This window comes from Vidua chalybeata, chromosome Z (genome assembly GCF_026979565.1).
Source record: "Vidua chalybeata isolate OUT-0048 chromosome Z, bVidCha1 merged haplotype, whole genome shotgun sequence".
In the NCBI taxonomy this organism is placed as follows: Eukaryota; Metazoa; Chordata; class Aves; order Passeriformes; family Viduidae; genus Vidua; species Vidua chalybeata.
The window spans coordinates 45,370,151-45,392,277 of NC_071570.1; the positions used below are offsets into that span (position 1 = coordinate 45,370,151).

The following is a 22,127-nucleotide window of genomic DNA, read 5'->3' on the forward strand; positions in this document are numbered from 1 at the left end:
TCCCCCAGGCATGGCAGCTGCAAGGTGACTGCTTATTAGCCCCTATACAGCTCTAGTGTCTGCACAATTGCAAATGGTAGTGACACTGCTAGATGTGGGTAATGATAGACAAGAAAAATGAGAGAATACTAAAGTCCTTCTAGCTTTTTAGCTACTTAAGGCCTTGGAGAAAGCAGGCTAAATCTAAAGTAATACACTATTTAATTTGTTTTTAAACTAAGTTGACTGTGGTTATGTTTGTTTTTTTTTTTTTTCCTTTAGGGAGTTTAAAATTGAAGATGGGAAAGCAGTAATCCCATTGGGTATAACAGTCCAAGGGGATGTTCTCATTGTGATCTATCATGCCAGGTCGACTCTAGGAGGACGACTACAAGCCAAGGTAATGATGAATTTAGAATCTGAATGGAAGATTTGCTTTTTTTTAATTTGCAATTTTGTATCCTACTAGTTATCTACTGAGTACTTTGCTTTATTTACTATTCTTTGTTCAGAGAAATGTTTGAGGGTTTCATTCACTTGTGAATTCAACCTTTTCAAGTCTTCTGAGTATGTTCACTCCTAATGCTGTACATGTAGATGCTTTTGTAAGCATTTCTGGAAAGTACTTCCGTACTGATAATTCTTATATTTGTAAGGAAAGCCCCATGCCAGCTTTTTTGAGGTAGCAATCTGTTAAGTTGCACAACAAGCTGGAACTTTTTAATTCTGTGCACACAAACTGCAAACAAAGGAAAAATATGACTCAACAGAAAAGTGGGATTCCAGAGACTGCCTGTACAAAACAGACTAGAAAAATCCATGTGGTTTTAGAGCCTATTTCTAAAGTCAGGTTCAGTTTTGTAGCTAATTTTCTTACTTGTCTTTGTTCTACTAGGGAGAATGCATATTTCCTTTTTTTAATTCAACTATGGATGCAAATGTATTGCAAGATCACAAAAAACTTGTTAATGAAGCCTGTCTTCAATTTTTTTTAAAAAAGAGGCATGCACTTTTTTCCTCCAAATAAGTAACCCAATTAAACTTGGAAGTCCATGTAAAAGATAAAAACGGATAGCCCGAAGTTTAGCTTGGAGGTTTGTGGACATTGATAAGACAGTTTTTCAGCCAGTTTCAGTGCATGTGAGACATGCATGTGTATTCATACATAGTTAGTGTTTACTGAAATCGTTTTCCCCCTGTTTTTTTTTTTTTTCTGCTTTGTGAGTAGGAAGGTATCAAATATTGTCATGTTCAACAAGACCTTCCAGAATACCTTAAAACTAAAAACTCAGTGAAATGATTCCTTAATGAGCAAAAATGACTACTGTATGATTCAAGGTCATCAGGAGAAAGGCATAAAACTGACAAAATTTAGCCAAGGTTAGGCTATAGTCCTTGTACCATCTTACTTTTATTCATGGTAGAGTGGTAGAGTTTCTTTGATGTGGTTTCTCTGGCATTATTCACTGATAAAAAAGACTAGCATTTTCTCAGCTGTCAGCTATAACACATGATACCTCAACAGCGTGTGTGATGATCTGGGTTTGAAGGTTTGATGGAACAATATTCAATGTGTCCTTAGTTTTATGTGCTGTAAATTGACCCCTAAAGTTCTCTGCAGATCTCTTACAGAGATTAACCACCACATTTCAAGATTTTCTTGTGTTTAGAGCTGGGTGTTTATGAGTGTCTTCTATTGTCTCACAGCAGATCTCTTACAGAGATTAACCACCACATTTCAAGATTTTCTTGTGTTTAGAGCTGGGTGTTTATGAGTGTCTTCTATTTTCTCACAGCTAATTAGAGAAAGAGTTCAGTTTATCTTCTAGGAAAGTGATGATAGGGATGTAAAAATCAGAGAAGCTCTCTCTAGTATGTCTGTATCTCTCTTGTACTAAGGAGCCCAGCACTGGGCATCACAACTACAGATGAGGCTTCACTGGTGCTGAGTAGAGGGGAAGGACCAACCCCCCCCTAATCTGTGGCAATACTTTTTGTATTATTTGGTTTCTGGCTATGATATTCAGTAAATACTCATTTACAAGGAAAGCTTTCATAATTCAGTTTTGTTATATCATATTTTCTGGACTACTATTGCATGACTTCTTAATAAGGACTGACAAGACTATGTCATAGGTGTTGTGACTAATGCTAGGAAACAAATACAGGCTACACTGATCAGTGAGCTGTAATTTGGATTTGTGCAGGATCAGGAGCTACCTCAATATTCTATAGTAGCATTTTCTGGACACTCGTATTCCCATCAGGCATGGGAAAGTAGTTTTTCTCTGAATAGTTGAGTGATTAAAATGAGTCAGTTCGTAAAAGCCCTACAGTTCTGTCTGGAATGAATGGCTGGCTTGAAGTTGCCCAAAAGAACCCCACCTTGCATGTCTTCTGAAATGTCCTTTTAAATGTGGTATATTTAAAACTGTTTTAAATCTATTCCTTTATATGTGATGTACATATATTTCTTGGTTGACATATTACACAATGGATTTTTATGAGCATATGCTATTCAGAAAAGGAACAAGGGTCATACAATTTTAACCTCCAGAGCAGGATCTGGAAATACTTTACACTTTGATAGTCTGTTTTGAGTTGAATGATGAGACATACCTGACTGAAGGTCTTTTGGGTTGTTAGTGCTAGTAATAGATCTATTTATGTTCTGTCTCAACTGCATTTAAATCTTTGAAGATAAAGTATACTTGTAATTAAATGGAAATTTTTGTAGCAAAGCAAGTACTTAAAAATATTTTAATACAAATAATACTTTGCATTATGTTAAAGGGCAGAACACTGTACATACTGTTCATGTGGATTTATACAGTTTCCTGTTTCTTGTTTTCAACAGATGGCTTCAATGAAGATGTTTCAGATTCAGTTCCATACAGGTTTTGTGCCCCGAAATGCCACTACAGTGAAATTTGCCAAGTATGTTGACACCTTTCTGTAGAAGACTGGAAGAAATTGTCTTTGAAACTGCTTAACCTGCCAAACATCAGCATATACCAGGGAGAGGAAATATAGTCAGTGCAGGAAGCAGATGACTTTGACTGCAGCAAGAGTGTTTTGTTTACTCACCTTAAGGAAACTAAATGTTTTGTTCATGATACAAACAATGTACAAAAATACCACCTCTTTAAAATGGTTAAAGTAAACAAATACAGCATTTTTAATGTCTTGTACTAATTGCTTTTGTTTGGGACTGCAGTAGATCTAATCCAGTTAGCCATCATTATCAATAAACTTCTTGTCTGTGTCTTTACAGATATGATCTGGATGCCTGTGACATACAAGAGAAATACCCTGATTTATTTCAAGTCAATCTGGAAGTAGAGGTGGAGCCCAGAGACAGGCCCAGCTGTGAACAGCCACCTTGGGATAACATGAATATAAAGGGACTGAATCCCAAGATCCTCTTCTCCACCCGAGAGGAACAGCAAGAGATTTTATCAAAATTTGGTAATGAATCCATTGAAAAACTAAAAAATGTGAAAAAGTTTTAAATGTACTTAGTGTTTGAGGCTTTTGTTTAATTTTTGATGTTCCATTAATTGAAAGAAATCACAAAGGATTTTTTTGTAAATATCAGTTAAAAATATGCATTGTATGGAGGGGAGCTTAAGGTATCCTCCAGTAATGAGGATTATAATTATACCCGTCTTATTTCTACTGTGCTTACATGTGCTTGGTTTCTTAGCTTACAAAGCTATGAATAGGCCATTTGCAGGGAGGGACTTCTAGCAAATGGAATTGTAACAGTCAGTATTTGTAGGCATAGTGTCTTGAATGGATTTGGCTAAACTGGCACCAATATCATTTCACTTAAAATTATGTGAGCATTTCTCACAAATGTGTTTAGGTAAGAATGTTTTTATCAACATTCTTATGCATAGCCATGTAATGTTGTAATTAATTGCCTGAACTTTTCCTAATATGTTCCATCAGTCACTGTTTTAATAATTCTACGTATTCATTGCTTTATCTGTAGATGCCTACATTAGTTGCAGTTAATGCTGCTCAGTGTCTTTCTTCTTCTCCTGGTATCAGTGATTAGCTTTGCCATTTTCATTCAGGCTCTTAAACCTTCTCTGTGTTTTGAGGATAAAGAAGCATGATGAAGATTACTATGGTGATTTTAATGACACATGAGGTCTCACCATGTTCTGTTAATATGGTACATCTCAAGTACATTTCTTTTCATACAAGATAGTTGCTGCTGGCCTTTTTTTCTTTTAAGCCAAATGTGTTGTTTGTATTATGATTGAGGCCATTTTCTATTTAACTTAGCTTAATCCTACTGTGAACACAACTATCAGCTCTCTAAAGCTGAGGTGTTTAGCTTTACATCATCATTGATGATGAGGCTCTAAAAGTTACTCTTACTTTCTTAAGTCACTTCCAGTTTCTGATTGGTACAGGACATGTGAGGATTACACTGAAAGTATTTCTTAAAATTGGTGGGAAGGGAATAGGACAAAAGTAAGTACTGTGAACTGATTTTAAAAAAACCTTGCCATTAAAATTGAATTTACTCTTTCATTAGTTATGATCTTTCATATATGTTTTCTGAGATGGACTATTTTTTCAGCATCTCTAAGCTACAACTGAGAATGTGGAAGGAGAGTGAAGAAGTGCTCTCCCAGTTGTGTATTTAAATTTAGACAAATAGGTGTCTCCCAGCCATCCATCTTATTTTTTTAAAACAGTGGATGAATATTGACTAATTTAGGAAGTCTTCTTCATTTGTCTTGAGGAAACTTGGGTTTTGAGAGGTGATACAACAGTAGGTAACAGCACAACTGAATCTTACACAAGAATCACTTAATATCTGATTTCAGTAAAATAAGAAATATAAGAAGCAGTTAATAGCATCATACACTGTACCACCCCATTTTTAACCTCTCCATGTTCTTCACTGGCTTTGCATATTACGAGTTTTTCTACAGCTGCATTTGCTTTTTTCTGTTTTTCTGTGTCTTATTGCAGATACTGTGCATAGCTCTTGCGTGTTTTAGAGGATGGTTGGTGCAAGTAAGGTGTTAATTACATTTTCCTACAAATGTAAATAGAATGCTTGAGTGTTACTCTATGATTCTGATGTAATGTCCTAGTTCAAAACTGGGTTTTACCAGTTTTTGCAGTTGAAAAGAAGTTAATGCTGATTTCAAAGATAGTGGGGGCAGGAATTTGTATTTGCAGAGCAATAGATTGGAGATAATTGTCTTCCTACAGCAGTCAGCTTGAAAGATAAGTATTAGCTGCCATGTGGAGGATTGGGAAGTTTCTCTGTAAGAGCTCTGGCTTAAATTCTGTTTTATAGGGAAACCAGAGTTGCCTAGACAGCCAGGTTCAACTGCACAATACGAGGCAGAGGCATCCCAGTTGGAGCAGTCTTCAGAAAGTGCACCTACTGATACAGAATCCCCACACAGTGGTAGTACTGATGCAAACAACTTCTTTCACTCTCTGGACTGGAAAGGTACAGGTTTTCCTCTGAAGTACTGTGTGGTTTATGTTGTCTCGTATGCCTTCCAGTGAATGCTTAAGCCTTCTTAGGTAGCAAAAGTCTCTAATTCACTAACTATGAGGAAAAGCTATTTAAACAGTGAGCTCTGCAGAGTAATAAGCAGTTATTCTGCTTCATTTGGATAAACAACAAGTAAGGGGGTTTGGTATTGAGTATAACTTAAATGCTGAGCTAAATTTTTCTTTTTCTGTAAAAATCTTAACCTTAAAGATCTGCAAGGAAGCTTTTCACTCCCACAGCCCCACTTCGGCTGAGGAACAGAGGAAACAAAGTAGACTAGCCAGTGGGGTCCAGATCAGTAAGTAGGACAAAGAAAGTGTAATTTTATAGCACATGAGTAACTCCCTTTTCTGGTTGCTGCTTTGTTGTTAAAAATATTAGCAGCTGCTTATACTTTTATTGAGTGCAGCAGTTACTGATAAGTCTTGTAAGCTCTAAGAGACACAGTGATCTGAGATGAATGTCCAAGTCAGTCTCATTTTGAAAAAAAATGTAATGCCTACCTTTGTGGAGTGGCAAATATGGTAGTCAGCTGCTGCTTTTTCTGCCCTTTACAAAGTGGTGGCAGGCAGCATGTAGTTCCTTTTTGTCAATTCTTATATGAGTTTTGGTTAGTTAGGAATTAACTTCATATGCTGTCACCATGAAAGTTTCTCTTACCCTAGTAAGAAGAATAATGCTGGTTATTTAAATACGTTTTTGGTTTGTTTTTTTTTTTTCTATTCAAGAAGGAAAAACTCCAAAAAGTGGAATAGTGGACGATTCATCTAAAAATTATTGTGTTCAGTTGTCTGATGATAGGGAAGAGAGTGATCCTTCAGATGAGGAGTTCCCAACATTTCCAGATGGAAGAAGTGCAGTAATTGTTGATGAGAAAGACTCTACTCCAGAAGGAGAGTTGCTTTTTGAAGCTCCATCTGCACTGTTACAAAAATCTCTCCCTGAAGAGAATGTGGACTTGCTGGGACTAGACTTTGATATTTCAGCAGAACAGAAACAACCTATCTCAGAAATAAACTCTTCATCAAGTAATGCTGACTTCTTAAACAATCTGTTTGTGAGTAGTGTGTCACAGGTTTCAAATGAGCCCACTGGAGATCTTCTTGGACAAGGAAGAGATTTCTTTTTCAGTGGTCAGCGTCCAGCTGCTACTCAGGGTGCATCTTCAGCAGCAGCTGTGTCTTCAGGTATGTGAGTTTAATATCAGTACTTGTCAACATATGAAAACTGCTGCTTGCGTTGTGCTTAGAAAATAAGTACTGTGTTTTAAGATGGTGAATGGTGAAGACATGTCAGTCTGTAGCAACACTATGAATAGAATAGGTGCTACTTCTCCATGAAGGAGAGAAGTTCCTATATGTTACCCAGGTATTCTGTTATGTTGCCAATATCCTATTAACTTTAAACTCTTGTAAATAAAAAAGTATCAAATTCTTAATTTCAAAGGAATTCAGTATCTTAAGGAATTCTTAGCTTTCCCATATGAATGTTGCATGCTAGATCCTTTTCTAAATCCATAACTTACCTTGTTAAGGCATAGGCTTGTCATAACTTGAATTTTACGTAAAGCAATAGCATTAGATGTACAGAGCTGTGTCACTTAGGTCAAATGTCTGCGTGGGATTTTTAAGTGTTAATCACATAAGACTGCTGAGCAGCTGGAAATCCTGTAGATAATTGTTCAAACCAGTAGGATGATGATACTGCTAAAAGATGTTTTCTTGCTGGTTTTACTGATGTTGGCAAGTCAGTATCCTTGAAGAGAATGCTATGTATTTGGTATTTAAGCAAGATGTTTTAGTTCAGAGATTCTGTTCCTCTTACCAGTGGATACTCATTTCTTTGTCACTTTTTGGGAATAACAATTCTCTGCCTAAAGTTAATGGTAAGATTTCTGGGAATATTACTCACATAAGCTGGGAAACCATTACAAGGTTTTGTTTGTTTGCACAAAGATAATTCATAGGTACTAAAAGCTTTCATCTCTAGCCAACAAGAAGTACTTTCTACAGAGCATTTAAGTGGTTTTAGATGTTTTCTTATTTTGAGGCAATTCACTATTGAGCTTTGTTACTGTGGTCAGGGAAGAATAATTTTAATTTACCATTTCTACATAGGTAGAATTCTATAAAAGGAAACCTTCATTACATTATCTTTCTTTAGCATGTCTATTGCATGAAACATCTGATCAGTAGTCATGTATATATCTCATTCTTGTAGTCATTCTCATTCAGTGTATTTAATTGAATTGTATTAAGAGAGATACTTGCAGAAGTGAGAATATTTGGCCACTGTTGTATTTTGGCTTGCACAACAAACTAATACTTGAGGGTTTTTTTTATGTGTGATGCTATAGTAAATATGCTTGAAATGTTGAGTCCTGTACAGTGTGGTCATTACCTGAGGATGTGCTGAGGTATTACAGCAGGATTATTCCTTCTCTTCAGCTTCTGAATTAATCTGGCAGGACTCCCTGGGCTCTTGAGGGGTTTTGACCCTAGAGGGCAGCAGAAACAGGAATAGCTAAAGCTCTGATTCCAGCTGACTGTCACATGTTACACCATGCTGTCTATAAATACTCTTCCAGTTAGTTTTTTCTTCATTGGCATCACTAGAGACCTGCTGAAGTCTTACTTCTATTGGTTTTCATTCTTGGGTTGACGTGTTTTCTGCCCCAGAATCACCAATGCCTTCAAGTCTGAATGGTAGTATGAATGTTTTACTTCATATTCTTTTTAATAGTATAATGGTCCATTTTCTTCAAATCCGTTGCCGATTTGGCATTATAGAGTATTTAACAAATGTACTTCTTCTGTGTGTCAGATGATCACACAAATTTAATATGTGTCTTAAATGGATGAAATTAACAATGTTGTTGAATTATCTTGTCAGTATGCAGTCTTGCTGCTTTTGTTAGAAGACACAGCTGTTCATGTTATGTATGGCTGAGACCCTTTTTGTACCATGTGAAAGTTCATTTGTCTAGAGGAAGGAATAGGTGATTACTCTTTGCCACACAAAATTCACAGAAGGCTGCTGCAGTTACTAGCGTGAGCTTTGCTTTTTGTCTGTGCCCACAAAGGAGTAAGGCTTTTTCAACTTCATTTATTCTACAATGAATCATGAGATAATTTTGTTTTTTGCTTCTTTTTTAGCTGATCCATTTGACCCATTCACAATGTCATCAAGCTCAGAGAATCAAGCCCTGTCTGGTCCAGACCTCTTTGGGGACTTCCTTAATCCAACCTCAACATCTACAGTTCATACAGTTCCTTCCACACAAATTTCACTTCCACCTTCTTCCAGCTCAGATTTCTTAAATTTAGGTAAGTGTCCTTCTGGTGTTCTGTTTCTCAACAGTTTCTTCTCTTCTGTGCATTTGTCTTTCAGCTTAGTGGATTAGTGTCTTAGTAGATCCACTTGTTGTGATTGCTGTTTTAGTTAGCTTTGTACTCTGGAAGTACAGATGCAAATGCACCAAGAAGCAAGTGTTTCCTGTATAATGTCATGCTATTATTTATGATGTGATAGGATTTCTAGTATTGCTAACCATATGTTAGCAGTTGGAGTTTCCTCTCAATGATCTAATAACTGAGGGTACCCAAACATCTGGAAACTTATTTTATATATAATAGTATGCTATATTGACTGTATTCAGATTTTAAAGATTTTCTGGAAACCTTGGAAGACAATGAGCAAGTCAAGTTATAGTGTAGCCAATTCTTAAAGTGCAGGCTGAGGCTAGCTTGCACCTTCCTGACCTGAATGTATTCTGGTAATGTACTTACAAAGTACATTATGTAATACTGTAATCTTATTTGTTTAATTTCTCTAATATATTCTTGGCAAAGCCTTTTCCTCATGCATTTATTTTAAAATCTATTAATCTTTAAACAAAAATCTTTGTGATATGTTCAGTCTTCCCATCATTCTTTAAGGAGAAACAGACATTTCCAAAAATGGTGGAGTGGTAGAGCTACTAGTGTTAAAGCTTTTTAACATCTTACTTTGAAAGAAAAGTATGGGTTCTCTTCACAGGGATATGGGTTGTGATTAGTGTGTGAGGGCTCTTCTCTGCTACTCTCTCAGTCTCCTCTTTCTGTATAGGCACTTCCCACAGGATACAATCTTTTAAGAACATAGGTCTGTGTAGGGTACAGTCCTTTAGGAAGACATTGCTATAGGGATGTGGTTCTCCCAGGCGCTGCAGGTCCTGCCACGAACCTGCTGCTGTGTGGGCTGCTCTCCCTGGGCTGTGGCTTCATCGACAACATGTCTACCTGTGTAGGGTCCTCCACAGGCTGCAGTGTGAATATTTGTTCTACTGTGGTCTTTAACATGTGTTTGGGGGCAATCTCTGCTCTGGCATCTGGAGCACCTCCTCTTCTTCCTTCTCCACCAACCTTAATGTCTGCAGAGCTGTTTCTGTCATACCTGTCCCCTCTCTTACAGCTGCTGTGCAGCATTTTTTTGGAAAACATGTTTTCCCAAAGACATCTGGTTTGGGAAGCTCAGCTGTGGCTTATGGTGAGTCTGTTGGAGCTGGCTGTGTCCAACATAGAAGCCCAGGCCTCTTCTCATGCAGACATCTACTTACAACGTGCAGTAGCTAGGAATGGTGGTATCACACACCTTTTCCTGAATCCAGTGATTTCTTCCCAGGGTTTATTTCATGCAGCTTTGACTTGCCCCTCTTTGTTTAGCAGTTACTCTAGTTGACCCTCTGTCTGAGTGATGCAGTCTGAGTGTTAGGTACAGATAACCTGGACAAAAAAAATACATTATTTGTCTGACTGAGAGAAGGGCTTCCTCTTTGAAATGGAAGGCTACCCAGCTGATTGCCCTCTCTATCATATTATAAGTCATTATATTCCAGTTGTGGTTGATTCTGCTGAGAAGATTCCACTTGCTGCCTCCTTTGCAATGTTTTTGCTCTTTCCTGTAGATAGTAAGAGCCATATGTTTCAGTTGTGTACTTGTATAGTTGCCAGATTTATGCCACTACTGCTGTCCCTGTGTGAGGTTACCAAACATAAATATTTTGCTGAGTAGAAGATTTGATCAATACTGATCTGTGGAGCATTATCTCCACCAGATTCTGCACCTGGTATGGGGCAAACCTGGATGCAGACAGACTGGGTAATGAGATGCTGGGGAGGAGCACCATGGAAAGGGACCTGACAGTCCTGGTCGATGGCAGCCTGAATGAGTCAGCAGTGGCCTGGCAGCCAGGAGAGCCAGCTCTGTCCTGAGGTGCATCGGACACAGCATCATCAGCCAGGCAAGAGAGGGGATTGTCCCGTTCTGCTCTGCACTGGGGCAGCTTCACCTTGAGTGCTGGGGGCAGTTTTGGGTGCCTCAATATAAAAATAGACATTAAACCATTAAAGAGTGTCCAAAGAAGGGCCATGAGTATGGTGAAGAGCCATAAGGGGAAGCCGTATGAGGAGCAGCTGAGGTCACTTGGTCTGTTCCTTCTGGAGAAGAGGAAACTGAGGGGAGACCTCATTGCAGTCATCAACTTCCTTGTGAGGGGAGGAGGAGGAGGGGCCTACATTGATCTGATCTCTGTGGTGACCAGTGACAGGACCCAAGGGAATGGCCTGTAGTTGTGTTAGGGAATGTTAGGGTGGATATCAGGAGAAGGTTTTTCTCCCAGAGGCTGGTTGGGCACTGGAACAGTGGGACGTGTTCACAGCACCAGCCTGACAAGAGTTCCAGAAGTGTTTGGAAAACACTCTCAGGCACATGATGTGATTCTTGGGGCTGTCTTGTGCAGAGCCAGAAGCTGGACTCTGTGATCCTTGTGGTTCCCTTGTAGCTCAGCATATTTTATGATCTCAACCAAAATCTGACTCACTGGAGAGGCAGAACCTCTCAAGAGGAGATTCTCTAGCTGATGTGCTCAAAGCAGAGTCATGTAGAGTGGGCTGTTAGGACTGTGTCTTTTCTGGTTTTTAGCACTTCCAGCACTATAGAATCTCTAGCTGGACAACCTGTGCCAGTGTCGGAGAGATCTTAGGGGAAAGAAAGCATTTTTTAAATGGAGTTCCCCGTGTTTAAGTTTGTGCCCTATTGCCTCTTGTTCTTCCAGTAGGCAACACAGAGAAGAGTCTGACTCAGTCTTTTTTTTTGTTTCTTCAAATTAAATATTTTTACACATTTTTAAGAATGTTCCCAGTTATTTTCTCCAAGTTTAATAATACCAGAATCCTCATATGAGAGAGGAGATGGAAAAACCTTTTATGTATTAAATTAAAGTGGGAAAAATAAAATATTGATTTCTAAATGTTTATCTGCAACCTTAAGGAGATCACCATCAATAGTCAGCTGTTAATGACATTTGAGCATGTAGAGAAAAAAATGGAATATTTTTACATCCAACTTGAATGCTTATTATTTTGTGCTTACTCCTGATTTTATTTGATAGCTTGCACCCTGGATCAGTATTAGGATACCTGCTATTTTAATGTAATTTTTTCAGCTTTCTGTCAACATAGGAAAGGATACTGAAAAGGTACTCATTTTCTCCTGAGGCTACTGTTTTACATTGATTTCCCAATATTTCTCTATTGCAATGCAGTTTTTAAAAACTGTATGGAAGTGGAGGAACTGGGGTAACATTTCATATTCCTTTACATTTGTCTTTCAAATGAGAACTTATATGCATGTTTAGCTGAAATGATGTATGTATTTGAGCCTTTAGCATTCTATCCAGTTACAGGTAACAATTTTATCAAGTAAGTAAGGCATATTAATGATTATATTGCACTTAATGTGATTTTTTGAGTCCTGAAAGGACAGTATCACTAGTAACTGGAGAAGAAAGGAAAAATAAGAACATGTTCTCAGATGACATGTTCAGAAGAAGTGAGCAGAAGACAGTGCAAACATAAGATCATTAAAGGGAGAAAAAAAATTAAACTAAAAATAAATTAGTAGTAATGGCAGTGACATTCAAAATAAGCTGCAGTAGTGAGATTTGATGACTCTACTGTTGGAGCTGTTGTAAGTGTCTAGAATCAAATTTTAGTGATGGATAACCTTTGTTTGTTAGTAAATGATTACTAAACTGCTATAGATACCAGGGGAAAAGATGTTTCAGTGCACACAAGTTCAGGACATAGAACTTTAACCTTGTATTTCTCAGATGTTGGCTTACAATTGAAAATCATAGGAGTTTTAAAATGAAGGATAGTTCTTACACAATATCTGGTCTTTTAAGGCATTCTGTCCTGTAATATGAAAATGTTGTGCTATTGCTGCTAAACAGCTATGCATTAACAAGGTAACTTAATTTTCTTCTGTTTTTGTTAAGTAGCAGATCATCTTTAATGCAGGTTGAGTCAAGATATACTTCCCTCAAAGACAGCAGAAGATTTGGAAGGTGATCAAAAGAAACCTGAGTGATCAGTGTAGTTTTCTTCTGAGGAGAAGTTAGTTTCTGTGAACTTGAGTTCTCAGACAGGCTTTAGATAAGGTTAAAAAAACCTTGCATCATACTAAACCGGCCTCTTGGTTCACAGAAAATCCTGTTGTCTGTGATTAAAGGATTTCCTGTAGACATGACAAGTTAAATAAAGAAAACCTTATGTGAAGTTGTGTGTTGTAAAATGCAGGTCTCTTATTTTGGGAAGCTGGAAAGCGTGATCTGATTACCACCACCATATTCTTGCATCTGAGCTTGGTTTGAGCAGTGTTAGTAAAGAACAATGTTCTTTGCCGTGACCTCCAGTGGTTCATTGCTGTATGGCTAAGGATTATCAATATGCATATTAAAATATAAAAAACCTGAGACAACCAGGTTTGGATCTGCATGTTCATGATCTTAATTGCTTCCATTTTTGGAATATCGAGCTATAGTTCATGTTTTACCATTTCTTTAGGAATTCTACTCCTTTATCTTAATGTGTCTGTATGAATTGCAATGTGTAAGCTATAAAAATAGGGCTTCAGTATGGTCTCATCGTACCTCTTCAGAATATGTAGAAGTCAAAGTATCAATGTCAAAAAGTTGTTAACACTTTCTCTTGATGTTAACATCTGACATAATGCCCACATTGTAGACCTAAAAAGAAGATAGCATAAGAACAAACAGTTTCAGAAAGAATGGGTTATCTGTTCAGTATATTCTACATTGCATTGTTTCAGATTTTTCTGATACGTATAGTGGTTGTATATGAGCTTTTACTATTAATAGTGAATTTACTACTGTAGGTAGCAGTAGGCTACTTCCTGCTTAGTTCAGCGTGGGGGAGGCAATGAATTTGACTTCTCTTAAGCCAATTGTTATAAAACAGCTCATTCCCATAGTATGTTCTCAATCCTTCAAATGTATTTGCCTGTAATTTAATTTGTTCTTGTTTCTTTCAATTTGTTTTCATAGTAGTTAATTTCATATGATGGTGTTAATTTTCTTATATTCGTTTAAAAAGACTTTTAATAGCAGAGATTGTAGAACAAAATAATTTCTATTCTAAAAATCAATATTAGTAGTAATTCAAGGCCCGCTTAACTTTTGGGAGTGGAATATGATAAAATAAAGTTCTAAGCTGATGAATAGGTGCTGATTTATAGCCAGTGACACTGTGGTTTAGCAGATAGCTGGGATCCTGAGTATTGAGACCAATATATGTTTTTTCTCCCATGGTTTTAGAGGCAGGGAGATGAAGCTTGGGTCTGGAGAAAGGGCTGAAATGGTGGGTACTTCTTGAATTTTATTCTGATCTTTTCCCTCATGTGCAGCAGAGAATACTGCTGAAATATAGGCTTTCAGCAGATACTTGTTGCACAGTATTTTATGTGCTCACTTTGCAGCTGCAAGATCTAATTATAAATGGTATTAGTAGATTGAGGTACTATAGGGGTATTTAATTTGCTTCTAATTATTTCCTTAATTAAGATGATTTGATATTAATATTTAGAATGTAAAGATGAGATGCTGAGACAAGTGAAAGGCTGTAATGTAGTAGTTGAGACTTTCAAAGCCTCAGAATGTTACTGCTTTTGTTAAGGATGGCTGGGTTAACCCTATGTCTATGAAATGTCTTAGACCACCACTAAATGTGCTTTACTGAAATATCCCCTCTCCCTGTAGCACTGACAGTTGTTACAGCATTAAAATAGGGGTTACATTTAAAAGCTGTCCTGCTTCACTGTGAGGCTCCACAAGCTCTGCTCAAGGAGAATGCTCAGAGCTGGCATGCAGTATTGAGTGTTCCGTACATAGCATATCTTGTTCTGAGGATGGCTCACCTCACCTCATAGTTTGTGTGAGTGGGTAATCATTTGAATTGAATCAGTGGGGAATCATTTGGAAATGTCAGCAATGGAAGTTATAATACCTTTAGATGGGAGACGACATTTTCCGGGTGTTAATAGCAGCACCTTTGCATGCTTTTAAATACGACTTTTTTCATTTAGATGTCATGGTGTATAGAAAAGTGGTTTTTATCCATGCAGCTAGAGATTCTTTACCTTTTCCCAGAAAAAAATAATTCTTCCTGTGTCCTGCTCTTCCATTGTGTGCATTCATTTGTGTGTTACACTTCAAAGAGTGTATTAGTTGGCCAAGAGGCTCCTTTGTCACAAGCAGCCTATGTTAGGCAAACCTCTATTTTGAAGTGACCTCGCTTCACCTGTGTAACACCCAGACTGCTGAGTGATAAAGAGCACCATTCATGGAGCACTGCTGCTTTCCGCTTACCAGCTGTGTTGTCAGGAACAGCAGCATGCCCTAGATCTGTACCTGAGCTAGTCCTTTTGGTCAGGAGGCCTAAGCTGTTACATTCATAGCATTGCCTGTACATGAAAATACCTTATCTGTGAAGTGTGTGGGATGTTTTAAAATAGAAATGGAGGAATTCCAGTAGTACAACCCTTCTGAGTCCTGTTTAAGACTGCACATCTGTTACCGAGAGATTTAAGTAAGCTGTGTAGCTGACCACATTCTGTTGGTATTAGCAAATATATATACTATTATAATCGCTTTCTTAAACATGAAAACATTTCTTTTTTCTTCTGTAGGCAATTTGACACCAGAGCCACCTAAAATAACATCATCTACAAGCCACCCAGATCTCTTAAGTGGATGGGATTCTTGGGCAGATTCCTCAACAACCAGCAATATAGCAGCACCACAGTTGAAGCCTGTTTGTGAAGGTATTATGAAATTAAATTTTTCCATTAGAGGAATAATCACCTGAAACTACTGAACATGTCTTCATGTATTTTTGCTTTGCAGCTTAAATGCTCCTTTAGTAACGCACTTGTGTAGTTTTTCGGATTAAAGTTCAAGATACAGGACTTAAATTATTTCCATTCTCTATAGTAATGGTGATTCTTGTAATGGGAAAAGATGATGTGAAGTAGAATATTGCAGAGGTTTGCATGCGGTGTTGTGTAGATACTACTTTTATTCTTTCTCTCGATTTCCAAACAGACTAGGTATGTGATGTGTATTCTTTTTGCACAGGCCAAGCTTTTACCACCAGAAGCCAGTCCAGTGTGTCTTCAGGTTTGTCTTTTAGCCAGGCAAAAGCTCAGAACTTTGATCCTTTTGCTGATCTTGCCAATCTGGGATCTGGTCTTCCAGGTAAGATCTTATTTTTGATAGACTATATTTAGTGCCTCTACTGTTTGATTTGCTTTGTGTACCAATAAATGTTAGTGACAGCCTGTATGGGCTATAAAGGAAGTGCCTTAAAGGCACTAAATAGTGCCCATAGTTTCCCACTATATAGTTTGCCATTATTTAGTTTCCCAGCCTATAAAGGAAAGTGTTTCCTTTTAGTTGTCAATGTCCAGCTTGAGATATTTGCTGAGAACTGATGAGTAACAAGAAAAGTTTGAATCTTCCAGATATTTTTTTAAACATTCAGAATAATATTTCAGAAGATAACTACACCTGTGATATGAGAACAGTAAAAATAATTAATGTGTGAGAATCGAGTTGAGATGGTAAGAGAAACCAGGAGTTCGCTGATTCAGTAACTGAGCATGAGGTTTCTTACCTAGCATTGATTAATACTGTTCTTGAAAGATTTAAAATGAAAGCAGGATTGAATTAGTTAAAATTTTTTAGTTACAAAGTAACAGTTTATTCAGTACTTTCCTTTGAATTCAGTAGACTTCCATAGCTCTACTACTCACATCTACCATGTTTATAAGATGAGCAGAAATGAAGCCCGTACATTGCACACCAGTACCAAAAGCATTATGAATATCTGTCAGTTTGCAGTGAAGGGCACAAGGAGTTCTGAAGATTAGACACATTGCAGAGTAACTCTTGTTCCAGGGTGTCTTATTGGCCTGAAACTCAGGAACTTAGTCCTGTAGCACTCACAAAAGAGCTGAAGTCCTTGCATTTCAGAGCCCATACTGACGTAGCAAAAGTGACCAGCTGCCCAGAATACACAGAATGATTCAGAACAGCCTAGTGTTGCTGAATTGAGAAAACCTGCTTTTCCCTTAGCTTGGAGCTGATGGAAGTTTTATCCTGTTGCCTTGGCAGTTAGCACTGCGTATTGAATTGAGTGGAATTTTTGTAGAAACACTAGGCAGCATGCAGTGTTTGATGTTGCCTGGGCATAAGCACTGCAGAATTCTGGTGTTGAAGCAGTATCAATGAGGCTGTTTTGCAGTAAAAAAAATTCAAAAATTTTCTACTTTAATAATTCAGGTTAACACAGGTTGTTAAATGCACAGATAGTGTGACAGTAAAAAAAGTCTATTTATTGACTTGAAGATGTAGGTATAGCCCACACTGAATCAGATGAAAGAAATCAAACTAATTTTAGCAGGACTTCGGTCAATTCATTACTCTTTGAGTGAGCTTTCAATAGGAAAAAATACTGCATTAAGAAGTAGCCAGATGTCACTGTCCTAGTTAATGTTCTCAGGCTTGATTGAAATGAATTTTCAAGACATCACAAGAACTGGAATTCAGTTTTGGAATATGACTGGAATACCACACTCTGTTGTATTTTTCATAGCAGTTTTTTGGCTTCCACATACGAGATGCTGTTCTGGAAGAAAATTTATGAGAGTGTAAGCTGCTTAAATATGAATGCTATATAAACCCAAAAGAAACAGCAGCTAAAAGTAGTTAATACTCGTGTATTAGCATACTGGTAGGATACCAAGAGTGTTCTGTGCTGGTTGGTGTTAACACACTCTTCTTTAGGAATGGTCTTCCATCAGAAAGTAGGAGTGTGGTGTTGAAAAGTTTTGTGAACAGTGAGGCATTGACTTGTCCTACAGGAAGAATTTGTTGGCCTTGAAAACTGCAATAATGAACATAGAAAGAATAGGTGAAAGAGATAATTTTTCAGTATGCAGGGTTATTTGCTCTGACTAGTAACAAATTTTTTTTTCTGTAAATTTCAAAAGTTGTCAGTGACTGAAATCTGAGTTGACTGCAGTTGAGTGATTTCATGAAAAAGCAGTGCATTCCTAGATTTTACTGGGTATTGTATTGCAATACTGCGTTTTATCAGGTATGGTATTTCAAGATATAGTATGGTATCTTGTACATGGCTGTGGGGAGACATCCTCTTGTGCATATTAGAGGTATGGGCAGCCACTTCAAAAGGGAGGCATCAGAAGAGCTGAAGTGTGAGGAGCCATTTTTGAAAGAGCGGAATAAGTTTGCATTGCTGTGTATACCCAGACAGGCTTGGCCTATGGCTCAAGAGAGTGATTACACTATCTCCAGCAGGCTGCAGTGCTTTTCTTACTCACATGCAGTATATTCCCTGTGAATAATGTTCTCATAGAACATTAGAATAATGTTCTATAGAAAAATGTTCTCATCTTCCTTAAACAGTAGTGCAAGGAATCACTAGAGCAATTGAGCAATTGAAAGCATTAATTTGAAAATCTTCTCAGTCTGTTGCCATTTTTTGTAATTAGTTAGTTATTATGCACTGCATATTAAGAGAAGTGGGAGGCAGAACTACTGTCACAGCCACATTATCTCCTAGCCTGACATGTGCCTGACCCTTCAGATAAGGGTGCATGTTTTTGCTAAAACTGACATTTGAGACTTTGAGTTGTAAGAGAAGACTTTCAGTAAAGCCTCCAGGTCCTGCTGTTCAAGTTACTTCTTAATGAGACTCTTCATTTTACCCACACTTTCCTGTTACATCACTGTGAGCTATGTGGTTATATGTCAAGACCAAACTATCTTGTATTAAACAGGTGACAGGCATTGAACTGAACAACTAACTTAGTATTTTTTGTTAGGTTCATCCACTGGTGGACTCTTGGGTAGTGGATTTAGTCAGAAGACTGCTCCATCTCAGAAGCTGGGAAATCAGTGGCAGAAATCCTCCAAACCACAAAGTACTTCATGGCAGTCCCATACTAAGTCCAGCACAGCAGCTAAGCCCAACTACACAGTAAACTTCAGTGTAATTGGAGGACGACAAGAAAGAGGAGTCAGAGCCCCAAGCTTTGGTAAGTTTTTTGAATGTGTAGTACTTGTAATGTCCCATGTGAAGTTAGTTGGGTGTGCTGTTACCTGCAGAAGCTCTTCTACCTTCATATTTTTACTTACATTTAAGTTGTGTCTACTAGAAAACAGAAAAACATTTGGCAAATCTGGTATCCTGCCTTTCCAAAGTTATCCCAATACATAACAGACAAGCTGATGACAGCACAGGTATATGTGAGTTTGGGCATAGCCTCAATGCTGTAATTACTCACCCACATGGAAACTGGTTTTGTTTCAGTGAGTTTAGAAAGGTAAATTTGATCCATCTGGGGAGAGATGGTTGATGATGTTGCTTCATGTTTGTTTGTGATACAAAGGTAAAGGGATACACTGTTTCTCCTAGCTGAAGAAGAGTAGCTTGTCTTGAGAAAGATTGAGGTTAAAATTACTGAAAATTCTTGCGTTTGAAAGAGACATGGGGACAGGACCAGGTGGAATCATACAGTCCTTTAACATGTTCCAGCTGAGTAGACAAACCTGGAGTTACAGAGTTAGGCTTGGCCTCTTCTGTATGAACTTTCTTGGAAAATTTTATTTTCTGGTGTGTTGGTATTTGGATTATGCTTCCCTTAAACGGACATGTAAGTGAACAGCAGGTAGTTCTTTAAGTTGGAATTATTCTGTTGGTCCATATCTGGAAAAAGGTGTCAGGATGCAGAGGCAGTGCGCATAGGTTGCAGCACACCAAAGTCTGTAGAATAAGGCAAAAAAAATCAATTGGCATGATGAATTACTGAAACAGGTTGTTGTAATTCTCCCTTAAAAACAGATGGACCTCAGCTGGACAAGGACCTAACAAATTTTCCTGGTTGTCCCTGCTTTGAGTGGGGATTGGACTAGACAACATCCAGAGGACTCTTCAGAGTTCAGTTATTCTACAGTGCTCTGAAATTTGTTGATTCTGTAATGAATATACTTGTTGGTATTTTATCCGTTCAATATTCTGGATAATATTTAACATACTTAGGGGTTGACTATGTGCTTTCAATGATAGTATTGAGTATAAGGTTACTTGAAAAACTGCTGCATAGCATTTGAAATTAACTTACAGTGGAAAAATGGAGCAGATTCCAAAATCATGGATAGATGTGTGCTCCCTCAAATCTACTCCATTTTTTAAAAAAGGAGGACATGCAAGTATTGAGTCAGAGGTTAGCATGTTAGGTTGTCTGCTCTGCTGGACTGAAAGTTTGTTAACAATCCCTTTTATTTTTATCCTTCTCAGTTTGTGGCTTTTGGCATCACTGAAGGATATTTATCATGGCAATGATAAATGCCATCCAGATGTATCTCAGGGCAATGTATTGTTCCTGTTAATGTATTCTCCAGTGAAACTTCTCATTGAATGTTTTTTCTCTTTTCATAGGTCAAAAGCCAAAAGTTTCAGAAAATGACTTTGAGGATCTCTTATCTAATCAAGGATTTTCAGCAAAATCTGATAAAAAGGGACCAAAGACAATTGCTGAGATGAGAAAACAGGAGATGTCTAAAGATATGGACCCCTTGAAACTCAAGGTTTGTTTAACAGTAATTTTGATTCAAGTGAAAATCTGATCTTATGGTTAGAACTACTGAATATAGAGCAGAAGTGTACAATGACCAACAGAGAAACTAAAAGCTCATGGTTTAGAAAAGATGAATTTAGCTGATAATACAAAAATATGCTTTAAAAATGAAGCATGTGAGAATAGCTGTCTTCAGGGTGATAATGTATTTTCATTTTCTCGTTAAGAAGTGCTGCTGCTGTCCTACGAAATTACTAGAAGGTGCAATTCTGGAGACAGGATGTATAATTAGTTTGGGATGTGTTCCTTGCTGTTCAGATTTTTTTGACCCATTAGTCATTGATAACTTCACATATTAATACACTTACAGTTTTTTAGTCTTTATGGTGCTTTAGAAAAGTTTGTAAACTAACTTTAAAGGAATGCTGAAATTTGTTTTCACAAGGTGTCCTTCCTTGAAGAGAGAATAGGTAGCTTGCATGCCTACCCTTTAACACAAATCACCACAAATGGAAATAAATGCAGATATTTAGTTATCATCCTCCCTGTTGATAGTAAGTGTACGATGAAAACACTGTATGTTATGGCTTGAATATTGCTGTTAAAGTCTGAGCAACATTACTCTAATTGACTTTGGGGATATCTCAAAGAGCACTTTAGTCTGCACCTCTGCAGGTTGCTTAAGTAAACATGAATTATTACTAGACATGATCTTTGGTTCAAAGCTTGTACAATAGAAATTCTAAAAATATATTTATGCTCTTGTACAAATCAAGTAATAATTTGTATGTGTGCCCTGACAGAGACAAGATGAATATAATATCTAATTGTAACAGATGCTTTTAATTATTCCTGTCATTTCTCTTGCCATAATTATACAGGTGTTTGTAACATGTAACTATCTCAGTCATTTCTCTTGCGATGACTGAATTTCTGCAATAAACTGAGCTGTGCTCTAGTGGTAGATGCAAAGTATCGCTTTTGAGTGGCTAACGCAATTGAATTTGGGGAGTGAGTGCAGTAGGACAACTGTACTTGAGTTGTGATCATATAGTCTTGCAGAGAGTGAAGATTATGTCTGTAGAGGCTGAGAATGCTTACAGTGCTGCATTCAGTTCTATATATTCTGATTTTCTCAGATTCTTGAATGGATTGAAGGAAAGGAGAGAAATATCAGAGCATTAATATCCACTCTACATACAGTGCTTTGGGAAGGGGAAAATAAGTGGAAGCCAGTCAGCATGGCAGATTTAGTAACTCCTGAACAAGTAAAGAAGTACTACAGGAAAGCAGTGCTTGTGGTTCATCCTGATAAGGTGAGTGTTTTCCTCTGATCTTCTTTATTATAGGAAGAAAACAAACTGCTTTTACCATACCATACTGATTACTGGCAAATGCCTTGCTTCTCAATCAGCATCCTAGATGTTCTTCACTGTGCTTCCATTGTCTTCTCAATGTGGTGTCCTACTGCATTCAGGTAGTACAGGATTATTCTTGTCGTCCTGACATAGCACAGAATTCAACAGAGAAGTGTTAACAAATGAAAGATCCCGTGAGAGTTGTACTGAACACCAAAGTCAGTCATGCTGGGTTATGACTGACAGATGGCAGA

General features: G+C 37.6%; 1 protein-coding gene across 4 annotated transcripts in view; it reads left to right on the plus strand.

Moving 5' to 3' along the window:
• The window catches only part of GAK (cyclin G associated kinase), a 67,080-nt gene that overhangs the window by 38,221 nt on the left and 6,732 nt on the right, over positions 1-22,127 (plus strand). For 2 of the 4 annotated variants that reach the window (XM_053969151.1, XM_053969153.1), the window contains 11 exons: positions 262-379; positions 2,837-2,916; positions 3,254-3,447; positions 5,309-5,467; positions 6,244-6,702; positions 8,671-8,841; positions 15,542-15,676; positions 15,990-16,109; positions 18,761-18,973; positions 20,377-20,525; positions 21,655-21,831. In XM_053969151.1, coding sequence (XP_053825126.1) covers positions 262-379; positions 2,837-2,916; positions 3,254-3,447; positions 5,309-5,467; positions 6,244-6,702; positions 8,671-8,841; positions 15,542-15,676; positions 15,990-16,109; positions 18,761-18,973; positions 20,377-20,525; positions 21,655-21,831 — 1,975 coding nt within the window. The remainder of the gene's footprint in view (positions 1-261; positions 380-2,836; positions 2,917-3,253; positions 3,448-5,308; positions 5,468-6,243; positions 6,703-8,670; positions 8,842-15,541; positions 15,677-15,989; positions 16,110-18,760; positions 18,974-20,376; positions 20,526-21,654; positions 21,832-22,127) is intronic. The other 2 variants (XM_053969152.1, XM_053969154.1) reach the window with 2 other exon arrangements.